General features: G+C 36.6%; 1 protein-coding gene across 2 annotated transcripts in view; it reads left to right on the forward strand.

Moving 5' to 3' along the window:
• STIM2 (stromal interaction molecule 2) overlaps window positions 1–11,836 on the forward strand; it is an 84,282-nt gene extending 72,446 nt beyond the window's left edge. For both annotated transcript variants that reach the window (XM_068403118.1, XM_068403119.1), the window contains 2 exons: window positions 3,151–3,352; window positions 4,163–11,836. In XM_068403118.1, the coding sequence (XP_068259219.1) occupies window positions 3,151–3,352; window positions 4,163–4,643 (683 nt within the window). In that variant the 3' untranslated portion in view covers window positions 4,644–11,836. The remainder of the gene's footprint in view (window positions 1–3,150; window positions 3,353–4,162) is intronic.
• The last annotated feature ends 620 nt before the right edge of the window (window positions 11,837–12,456 follow it).

Here is a 12,456-nt window from a genome sequence, read left to right on the forward strand (position 1 = left end):
GTGGATTGTTTTGAGTGTGAGGCAGAGAGGCCAAGTGCTGGAGGAAGGGAAATCCAGCTGTGGTTAAACTATGATCAAAAGATATACACTGGGGATTCAGACCACCCTCGTATCTTGAGTCATTGTGTCAATACAAGAGCCTGTTTCATGGAAGTTGTGATTAACTGGACTCTAGAGGCAAATCAAAAAGATGAGCTCACATGTAGCTGTTCAAGCAATATCAAGCTGAGGAATGAGTAGGGAAGAAAACTTTGTCATGTGCGTACATTTTTCTTTCAGGGCTGGGATTCTCAGAAGAAATTAGAACTGTATTTTAAAATAGCATAAGGAGAATAGTAGCCACTTTGCTGACTTCCGTTTAGCATGCCTTAGGCACATGTTTTTCTTCTGAATGTACCAACCTTTTTTCTACAAGCCACACTGAAAAGTTCATTAATCCCCTTGCAACACTACTCACTGCAAGTTCTGATCACTCTTAAAGAATACTGTCTCTGTAGTTGTCTTCACTGTGAAGGCTTTGATTTAAACCTTGGCAAAAAGTTTTGTGGATGGCCGAGTAAAATACGGATGCCTAGAGTTAAACTTCCAAGTCTATATGGAGAAACCTGTGGTCTGATTTAAAAATGAAGAGCTCTGTTTATTACCATGACTTTCCAGATGGTCTAAAATAACAAAACACTTAGATATGTATTTAAGACTTCAGACTTGTGATTTTTTTTTAGTCACTCCTCTCATTCAGGTCTTGCATAGAAGTGAAGCCAGAGAACAAAGTGCAGTTGGTTCAGAGGAACTACCATTAGAGGACTGTACAGTTTGTAAGAGCATACTTAGTTGAAATTTTACTCTTTTGCAATTATGGTTTAATTTTTTTGTTGAAGTTCGGTTCATTTGGAAGTATTTAGCGAATAGATGTTGTCTCAGTCAGGGATGAAAGTTATCTGAATCTTAGTAACGTTACAAAAACTTTAAATGTTTGTTTTTTTTTTTTTTCTGAATTTTGGTGAAGTATGAGAGCTTGATTTTTTTTTTTTTTTTTTTTTTTTTTGTGATCACTAGGGAAGTAGCTTCTCCTTCATTTACTAGCTTGTAAACTTTCTACTTGGTTAAAAAAACCTAGAAACACTTGGGAGTGGGGAAAGAGAGGGAAAATATGCTACATGATCTGTTGTTGAAACCAGTTCAGGAGTGAAATTATTGTAGGTTAGTTTGGTAACTGTTAAATTATTTGCATCCTTTAGACAAAAATGGCAAATGCACACAAGGAAGGACAGAAGCAAAATGGCTTGTCTCACTCATGAGGCTTCAGGCAAAATGCAGTGTGCAGACGGGTCAGCTGTGAGCAAGACTTTCAGTCTCTGGACCTAAACTCTGGGCTGTTGCCTTGCCCTAGCATCCTTTGATCTCTTAAGATTGGCATAATTTGAAGTCTGCCGGACAGGCTTCTTTGTGCCACAGCAGTTGGGATGATAGGCTAAAATGGTGTGAAGTAATAGATCTGTTGAATCAATCCTGAGCTGAAGAACAAAAGGGGATAAAGAAATAGATGTGCAAGATGGGAACAAACTCATTATGGGAAAGTGATAGTAAAACTTCTACTTTTCCATTGACTGATTAGGATTCAACTGATTCCCCGATTTAGTGAGTTTCATTTGTACTAGAAAGTTCTAGATGTTAAATCGTCATAGCTGCATCCTTCATAATCCCATCTATATACACCTACAAGGAACCAAAACGCTTGTAACTTCTCTCAAAATTCACTGATGTTGCAATCTTTTTTACGCTAGTGAGTAGGATGGCGTCTGATTTACCTGGACACATAGTACAAATTTCCTAAAGAGATTCTTATTTTATTATCTCAGTTCACATTTGCTTTTTTAGGAATATTTTTGTAATGACACAAGCTTATTTTTGAGCTGCCAACACCTGCTTTTCAGGTCAGTAGGGGGTTCATCAAAAGTAAAATCAAATTTGAGTTACATGACAACTGCCATGTTGCGACTTGTAAACCTTTCTTTTCTGCTCAGCCCGGCAGCAAACAAAGTCTAAGTATTGGTGAAGGTGCAGATACTTGCCGTTTTTGGAAAGTTATGATTTCCCACACTGAAAGTGGAATGACAACTCAACCTTCTCTGAGATTCCAGGAAGGGAAACTGTAATTTACCTGATGCTAAACTGGCATCTCGAAAAATAAAATGCATTTGTCAGGCTAGACATCCTTGTCTACAAAAATAATTTTATTTTATTTTTTTTTTTAGTGCATTGTGTTTGGTAAACATTTTGAACATCAGTAATGGTAGGGTCTGTCTTACTGAACAGTGATACATTCTGTGGGACATTTTGAGGAGGGGTATGAGAAATCCTGAGGCTCATAACAGCTAGCATGAAAACAGGTCTGTAGATTTATTTTCATAGAAGTATTGCTGCCTAATCATCTTTTGAAGGAGGATTTGGATTAGGAACATTTTAGTTTGTCACTTCCTGTTAGATACTTTCCTGGTCCAGTCTTGTGTTGCTGTCTCTACCTATTATTAGTATTTTTCTTTCTGAAAATTCATAGTTAGCCTGGCAAAAGAAAGTGTTACCAGTAGGAAATTCTTGAGCTTAGAATGAGGGTGAATTATATATTTTCTGTCATGTTATATAAATGAAATTTGTCTTCCCTGTCTAATGTAACTTTCAACTAATGCAGTGTATTTCAGTTGGCTATTTGGTCAGGTATTACCTACATTGCAAAACTTTTACATATTCTTTTAAGCTCCAAATTGCCACACAAGTAAAATACAGGCTGTTGTATAACATACTAATTTCAGCACTGCTATTTTTAGTTTATAAAGGGTCAGGAGTTTCAGTAGAATCTTTCTCTTTGTTCTTGAGAGAGCATAGTGAGCCAGAGCTTTGATGCATATGGTCAGCGTAGTATTTGGCAGGCACAAAACCACTGCAGTTGGATCTTGGTTAGCTGCTTCATCTAACAGTAGAATGTATAAGGTGATGCCAGTCTTTCTTCCGTCTAAACAGTCAAGCAATGTCAAAGTTTAAGTTTAAGAATCACTGTGGCTGAAGCAGATACCTGCTATTTAGTCTTCAGAGTAGATATTGTTAACATCAATGTCACTTGGAGGGTTTTCGTTTGCTTTTTCTTTGCCTCAGGGTCCATTGTAAAACCTCCCAGCACACTGGCAAGAAGCAGTAGCTTGTGTCGATCAAGACGCAATGTTGTGCCATCATCTCCACAGTCTCAGCATGCTTTGCACTCCCCTGACCCTGACATCCTTTCTGTGTCGAGCTGCCCCGCTCTTTATCGAACTGAAGAGGAGGAGGAAGCCATTTACTTCTCTGCTGATAAACAATGGTACGGAGATTAGCAAACAGCACTTGGAACTCTGATAGGATTATTTGAGACTAACAGTTTAGAGTTAGAGGTTGAACCAAGCCAAAAGTTAATGTAATCTGTAGGATAATATAAATTGATATAGTCCACATGGAACAGAGGGAGTTTTTGACTGGTATGTGTATGTAAATAGCTAGCATGTCATATACAGTTAAGTAATGTTACAATCCAGGGTGCACTGAACTAACCCTGATTCTCCATTACAATATGTTACTGGCTTTTACATCTGAAACTAGGATCAAAAGCAGTGTCAGCTACTGGGCGAAGAGAAGATGGATGGTAACACAATTCTTACAGCATGTTGAGCGTGTACCTACTCTTGTTACATGGCCTCATAGGAAAAGGTTAAATTCCTTTTGGAAGGAGCAAATGAGCTTGTTGAAAGGTAGGGACACTTGTCCTGAAGAAACTTCTTGTATATGATAGGCTTAAATCTCCTTCTTTCATTTCATAACTTTTCTGACTTCATGTGCCAGAAAGATAGTTCTTGTTCTTTGAAGTGAGATACAAATGACTGGTTCTGGGCAGATGCTGCTGTCCACAAAACCAAGACTGCACAAATTAATTATCTTAAATTTAGATAATAAAATGATGTAATGCAAGTTGTAAGTTAAAATGTTTAACTTAATGTTTTTCATTAATTAACTACTAAGGAAAAGTGTGGGTGGTGCTTTTAGACTAGTGCTATTGATTCTAAATTAATTTCCTTTTTAACTGCATGAAGGAAATAGTAGTTTCATTATGTTTTCTCCTTTCTTTGCTCTGACTCAGGGAAGTACAGGAAACAGGTTCAGAATGTGACTCCTTAAATTCATCCACTGGAAGGAAGCAGTCTCCTCCAGCAAGTCTTGAGATATACCAGACACTTTCTCCTCAGAAAGTATCCCCTGAAGAATTCTCACTGGAGGAATCATCTACAGGAGACTCCTCTTCTCTAACTGCAGATATTTCTAGGGGCTCTCCTGACTGTGTAGGCATGGCAGAAACTAAGAGCATGATCTTTAGTCCTGCAAGCAAAGTTTATAATGGAATCCTGGAGAAGTCCTGCAGCATGAACCAACTTTCAACTGGGATCCCAGTCCCAAAGCCTCGGCACACCTCGTGTTCTTCAGCCAGCAGTGATAGTAAACCTGGTCATGAAGATGCTTCTGTCCCCAGGATAAGTAGCATCCCACAGGACCTGTACCAAAATGGTGAAAAAAACAAAAAGCCATCAAAAATTAAAAGCCTCTTTAAGAAGAAGTGTAAGTGAGGTGGGCAGAAGAAACCTATAGTAATGTTATAAGAACTCTGTTTTTTAAATCTTTAGGAACGTAATTCCATTTGAGCATTCCAGACTGGATGCCCTGATGGAATGCTCTGTAGGTCATCTATATTTAACTGACTGTACTGTCAAAGGTTGTGCCAGCTGTCAATGAGAAATCATTAAAAAGTTCGGACAGTTTACATTCATTTCTGCCTATTTATTTCCTTTTTTTTTTAGTTTGTCTTTTTTTAGTGTTGGGGAGGGTTTTTTTTGGCGAGTTTTTTTCAGTTTATTCATAAACCATTTTTAAGCCACTTTGGACTTCGAAGCTTTAATGGACTAGTAAGCCTTCCTGGGCTTGCCAAAGTTTCTTGTTTACCGGAGCATCTTCCTATCTTTCCATAGAGCTAGGACATTTATCTACTGGACTTTAAGAAAAATAAAAGTAGAACTAATTGAATTGCACTACTGTTTTACAGACTGGAAAAGTGTCTCTGCAAGTGAAACGGAAAGACTTGTGTTTGACTGAGAAGATGAATCTTTTCACTTTTAGATCTTTTGGAGTTTTTAAGTAGAACTTAGGATTTCTAATTGACTTGATTTCTGGAAATGGAAATGCCATGCTTTTATTATGGGAAGCTTTGCTAGATGCATTTATTATTAGAATGGTTCAAGTCCTGCTGTAAAAATCATGTTTTTCCCAGGACTTTCACTGTGATTTTACTTCACTGCAGACTGTATGACAAAAAAAAAAAGTAATTTAACAAGAGAAGAGGCTCTTGATTCCTTATGCAAGTGATGGATATGAAACTTGACTGAGGACTGCAAATGTTCACCCTCTTAAAATGAGGAGGGGGGATAGTAGCTTTTGTTTACAGACTGACAGACAATGGACATTTGGTTTGTGAAAGTTTGTACTGTGGTAAAGATAATAAATTGGAAACATTATTGTGCTTGGGAATGTTCCAATTTTAGCTGATACTTGTTTCAGACATGTTTCAGAGGTCCTGTTAACTGAAAGCTGTTGTAGGCTACATTGCTTGTGCTTACTGCTGTGTATAAGTTGTTATATTTTTTGGATTAGCTATTAATGTCTTAATGTCCTCCTTTTGTAAGATTTCATACACTTTATTTTTGTATAGTTTGAAGATTTAGCTGTTCACACATGTCTGAAGTAAATGGTATAATTTTATAATGCATACTGTTATACTAACTCATAATTTTAGATACAAAGATATAAAGGTGAGACTCGACATGCTTCACATGAAAGCAATTTTTGTGTTAAGCTTTTATAGGGAGAGGTGAAATTACTACGAGGTAACAAGGAGCCTTCTTAGGGCAACAGTAGCTAGTTGTTCAAAAACATCTCATTTTTTTTAAACAGTTGGTGACAACAAATGTACTGCTTGAGCAACAGTGCCTTTTATTCAGTTTGTCTGAAAATATTAATACTGAGCAGGAATTTCTTTTGAGGTACATTCCAAAGAAATACTTCAGGCTCTAGTGAACACAAGCAATTTACCCAGTGATGACTAAATAGTTTCTGCTCTTCCATAGGGGTATTCTAGTTGCCTCAGTAACAGGTGCCACTGCCCGGGACCTGTGACTAGGGACTGACTCCTTGCCAATATGTACATGCTGTACTGTATGAAAGAATTAATTCACTGACTGCCTAATTTTTTTTCTAGTAAGGAGCCTTCAAGACCTGTAGGTAACTGAAATCAAGTGACACGTGTTTTTTCTATCACTTTCTACTTAGGTTCCACTGTACATAACTGATGTGTTAGTTCTGTCCTCAAGAAGTGGTGGTAATGTTGACAGAAGCATTTACTGTGGGTAGTGAAATGGTTAGAAGAGGAGGGTTAGAAAATGGGATGGAGACCTTACATGTGCAAGTACCTTAAAAGTCCTGGTACATTGATTAGTTAAGAGAACAGAAGGAATCCAGAGTTTTACTATCTAATGAAGAATGATTGTGTGTCATCTATGCAGAAAAGCATAAGAGGAATCAACAGTTCGGTAAAGGCTGAAGAAGAGAAAAATTGGTGGAATAGAAAATAATGAGAACATGATATTGTTCCATTATTCTCTGAATCATCAGATTGAACAGCTATAGCTGCAAAAAAAAAAAGTCATCACAAGGTAACAATGGTCTCCTTGAACAAAGATTGTACACTCTGTACATGGTAGACAAAAAAAAGCAGTGATGCAAAAAGACTTGTGCCAGAGAACCACCTTGATGCTGAGTCTTCAGAGCTGTAGTTAAAAGCCTGATGAAGTACTTGAACATGTACAAAGGGAAAAAATACATAAAAGTAGGGAACTTATTTTTCCTCCCAAACAGCATGGAGAGGACTACTACCAGAAAAAAGTTCACTTTAGATGTCTGTACCTGAGAAGGCTATAGCAATAATTGAATTTAAAGTAAGATCTGGGTCTGGATAGTAGATCTTTCAGTGTGAGGTTTGAGGAACTCTGTCTCTATCATTACCAAAGAAGATGAAGTGGCATTTTGATACTGGAGAGTAAATATTTATACATGGAAAAAAATATCTGGTACTGAGGAGTGGGGGGGCAGCACTCCTTAATCCTGACATCAAAGTCAGGCAAGCTCAAATACTGAGAAGCCAAAACAGACAAATTCAGTTTTCTGTAGTAAGTATAACTAAAAATTGAAATAGAGGAGGTGTTGGACTCTTCAGTGGCTGTGTTATTTTTAATCTGAAGTATCTTTTTAAAATACACAATTTAACTGTCTTCTGGAAAAAAAAAAGTCATGGTGTTGTACAAGCAAATGAGATGAGATTATCATAGTGGTAGATTTTGGCTTCAAAATGGCAAACCTTTGGAGCACAGACTGCTCTCAACACTCAGTTTATCACCAGCTGTCCTGTAACTTTATAGCTGCTACTTAATAAATATTGTAGAATTGAAAGCTTAAGTTTATATGATCAGAAGTGATGAGTATTGTATGTTGGAGCACAAACTGTAATTTTAAGTTCATAGAGTTGTTTTTATTATTATTATTTTAATAGACCCCTTGCACATCTTGCCACCTAAATTTGTCCACAATCTAAGTGACTTGTATTGCTCCTACTATGGCTACTGTAGAAATGCTCGCCTTCAAACTGTTAACATACCTTAGCAAAAGGATGCTGAGAGCACTGACTCTAAGGTAGATCCTCACTGGCAAACATCAAATCCAGTCTTAATGTTGAAGTACCTGGCATATGTCAACATCTCAGAAGTGAGACAATGTGCTTTAAAAGGTCCCCCGTTTTTCCTCTCTTTGCTTAATGGTGTAACTTGAACAGTCAGTGAGTCAGTGAGTTCAGCCAGCATTCCAACCACTAGGATTTCTCTAAGACATGTCAGCCATGTGAGACAATCGTCTAATGTCATCATCCTTAAATGACTGAGGACTTCTTAAGCTCTAAACTCAGAATGGTTGTGATCAGAGTATTTTTTTTAACTTCTATAGCTAAAATCCATGTCCTATTTTAAATTCTACAGTATTTTTCAGAAGATGAAGATAAAATGTTTTGTTAGAGTCCTTTGTCAGGACAGCGCCCCTTTGCAGAAACTGCCTAAAAGGCTTCTCTCTTAAGAGATAACCATTTAAGTCTTTCACCTGTAAAGGGAAGAAGTGTCAAGTATGTGGTTCTGTATGAAGAAGTAGAAAAAAACCCCAGTTCTTCCAAAACTGAACAAACCCATACCTTTCTGCAATTTTTACTGAAGGTATGACACTTCTTTCCTAATAGTGTAAAAATTTTAGGAAAGGCATTTCTGATTGCTGTGGGGAATGCTTTTGACCAGTTTACTGTGAACTTTGTGATTAAAACAGTTGATTCTTTTTCCCTGCTCAGTGATGGAATTTAAAATTGCTCATTGGCAGTTCCAGGCATATGTCAACTTTTCTTTCCCCACTTCACTGGTACCTAGGTAGCAGATTACCCTCCACTTTCTGATGGACCATTTGCTGAAAGAGGGAAGATTCTCTGACATAGTCAAGGTAATAATGTTATAGTAAGAATATAGTTCCTCATTTGGAAGCCTTGAAGATGGTGAAGCCAAGGATACTTGACTTCAGTTTTCTTATTATATTTATGGATGCCAGCTTGAGTTAGGCATTAACTTATGACTGAGTGAAAGCCTGAAAAAATAAAATTAATTAGAAATTGGAGCTTTCAAGATTTTGCCCTTTTGCTTTCCGATATATGGGAAAACAGTATGGACAGGAGAGAGATGAGCTCTAATTAGCATTTCTCATACCACCACCTTTTAGAGCTTCAGGGTAGTTTCATTCCATTTCCAAGATACATTGCTGGAGAGGGATTACTACCTTAATTTTATGATGTATGCAAAGAAGCATTTATTTTTCATTCACTTACAAGCAGGGGAAAAGAATGTAAATAAACTGAATGCTTAACTTAAAAAAGAAATTGTTTTTGAAGCCAAATAGAGGAATTAACTGGTTTTTGGACCTCTTTACTATTTGCTTATCTCCTTGTACAATATGTTAAGTAGGGTGAACGTGGTTTTCTAATCTGTTCCAGTTGCACTGACTAAAGTGATGCATTACTATCTCATGTTTGAAACACTGCTTGCTCAGAGTTGCTCTAGGCATTTTAATCCTGGATGTTGCATCTTCATTGAATAAGCATACTAAGGCTGTTTGATTCTAAATGCTGGTAAGCTTTTCTACTAATGTCTTAAACACAGATGTTGGTATAACCAATAACCAAAAAAGGCTTTTGCCAGTGGAGCTGGACTGCCTGGCAGTGTATAAATGTTTGGGTAACCATTCTTTGAGGCTTCAGTAGCAATTCAACAGTGTTGTACTCATTTTCAACAGATAGCTTTCCCTTCCAGCCCTGTGGAGATGGTGCTGATCTGAAACTCCACTTAGTCCTCTCTTGCATAAACAGAATGCAGTGTTTCATATAAATTGTAACAATATTAACCTTTAAACTTCTTCCCAGTTGCTCTTGCATCTGATGTTACTTAAGCAAGATGGCAGTACTTATCAGTCTGCCTCAGTCTTTCAGAAATAAAATGGGTTTGTGTTACATTTTTTTTTCTCTACAACTTCAAATCCCAAGTTTATGAAATTGTGTGCGTGTTCTGTGTATTTAATGCTTCTCTGAAATGAAAGTGTGTTAAGGAAAGCACATTTGAGCAGAGTAAAAAAGAAATTCCTCTTGCTCATGGCAGAGGATGAAAAAGAGTTCAGAGGTATTTCATCTGCTCCTAAGTCAGAAGACTAAGGAATGCTCACAACTTAATATTGCTGGAGATGAGAGGTACATTCAATCTCAAGGCTTTCAGATCAGTAACTCTTTATCTAAGAAAAAAGCTTTTTTTTCTTTAGATGTACACTGCAGGGCATTACTTTCATATTTCTATTCCATTTTTGACCCAGCATTAAATTTGGTAGTTACAGCACTAACTTATGTGATCGCCAGACCTCAGAGAAGTTTCAGATAATGATTTCAGTGGTGTGTCTTAAAGTCAGTTTTGGTTTAATATGTGCTAAAGACACCTGAATTAAGACTTTCTCCTTTACATTCCTTTTATTTTAATTCAACTCAGTTCTTTGTGATCCCTCTACTGTTACAAAAATAAGCAGGTACTGATAGTTGATTCCTGTTCATGTTTAGAATACAGTATTTTTTTTTAGCTGAGGATTACTAATAGATAAATGGTAGATACTTCCTTTTTAAGGACTAGATCATGGTTGGATATTGGTGTAAAAACACTGCTGTACTTCAGTTGAACTAGGTACAGCATTGACTGGTGCAATTTGTGTATGAGGTAAAGTTATCCTTCTTAAATTCTCCTTCGTTTGTTTTTTATTTGTATCTTAACTTGATGCTGCACAATTATTTTCAGACTTGAATTAATTTAAAATTAAGGTCAGTATGTCCAGCCCTACAAAAGTCAGTCTTCAATTGTCAGCCATCAGTCCATTCTTATTAAAATTAATTGAAATCATGAATATATGTACTAGCTTATAGCTTGTTAGGTGGTAGAATGGGTTCCTGGAAGTCTTCAGGTGGAAGGCAGAGAACTTCTGAAGTGAACCAGGTAACCTGTGTTCTTTATCAGCTTTCAAATCCATCTCCCAATAAGACCGAGTCTCCCCAGGGAAATGTAGATGTACTTACTGCTTGGAACTTTGTAGTTAATTATATTTGGTTATCTAATTCTAATAACTTGCATGTGTGCTATGCTTGCTTGCTTTTCAGTAGCTGACAAAAGCTATAGGAGATCTTGGGGGTTTGTTTAAAAAAATTGATGTTAAAAAAAAAAAAGACGGGCAAGAGAAATCTGTCAGGCTGTGAACTGACTAGAACCAACAAGGATCCCAGCTTTTTGTCTAAAAGAATTGTTTAAACACTTCTTAATGAAATGAATTGGGTAGCATGTGTATTTTCACATTGCTCTCCTCCAAGCAACAAAAATAATTAAAATACCCTACATTTCAGCAAGGCTATTTGGGAGATGTCTTGCCCTGTTTTTATTTTTAATTTAAATAACGTTGAGTTGTAGTGAGCATTCAGCATATTAATGCCTGACTTAACAGATTAGCAGAATTTGAATGACTTGCATTGTTTTGTTTTATTACAGCTTTATAAAAATGTAGATATTTGCATAAAGCCCGTCATTGGATCTAGGTATGTTTCAATGACATAGCAAGAAGAGGAGCAAGACAAGTAAATATGTGCACAATTTAAATCTTTCTTAAGATGCTTTACTGTTCTGGGAAGAGATGTTGTCCTCTACGCAAATTCTGCTCTTCCTCTGTTTGCTCTTAGCTTCTGTTTGTTTTCATGAGTTGAACTAAAATAACAAACGAAGTCCTCAGACTGACTAGTTTCTGTCTCTCTAATATATACACACTGTACTTGCTTTTAACCTCATCTACTGCATGTTGTGAATGCTGTACACAAATGCAGCTGGAGTATTTCTTTGGTGTTGTACAGCATGATGCATTTCATTCCCCTTTCTAGTTTACCTCCCGTTAGCTATATATTGCTTTACAACTGGAAAAAAATGAGTTTTTGGGAATTGAGTCTGTTTGCATATAAAAATATTATTTTTTTCCTGTGAGTCTTATGAGAAATGTCCTGCTTGGAGAGTCTCAGACAGTATTTTCCTGTGTTTATTCATGTTACTTTGCTTTATTTTATAAGTGGATATTGATTTCTGATGTGTTGTTACACTTAATGTTGAATAAATCTGACTTCCATTTTGAAAAGTGAAACTGTGTTAGTGAAAATGTTATGTAATGTTAATTCATCTTAGACTGTTCCCAGAGTTTATGAACTTAGATTATTTTTTTATTTTTTCTTTAAACTTTACATAAATTTTCTTTGTTCTGCTTAGGATTCTGGACAATATTTCTTTGGTTTAGGCTATTATTAAAGCTTGACAGCAATATTACTGGGAAGGGAAAGGTGGAGACAGTTTTGTTTTGCAGCTAGGGTGCTACAGTTACGCTTGGAAATCCTGAGTCTTACTGCTTTTGCTCAAAAGAGCCTTTCTGAGTTTAAGTTGCTTCATATTTTGAAGATTTGTGATCTTGTGTTTTTTCTTCCAAACAAGGTGAAAAGCCTTTCCAAATGACTGTTGGAATAATAACACATAGCCTTGTGATTTTGAGCATGAGGATTAGTTTGAGAACCTGTGGCTCTCTACCAAAAAAAAAAAAAAAGAAAAAAAAAAAAAGGTCCTTGTTGTTGTTTAATATTCCTTTGAACTTGCAGCAACTCTGAGAAGGAAGAAGCACTAGCTATACATCAAGAATAGCTTT

The sequence above is a fragment of the Nyctibius grandis genome, chromosome 6 (genome assembly GCF_013368605.1).
Source record: "Nyctibius grandis isolate bNycGra1 chromosome 6, bNycGra1.pri, whole genome shotgun sequence".
Classification (NCBI taxonomy): domain Eukaryota; kingdom Metazoa; phylum Chordata; class Aves; order Nyctibiiformes; family Nyctibiidae; genus Nyctibius; species Nyctibius grandis.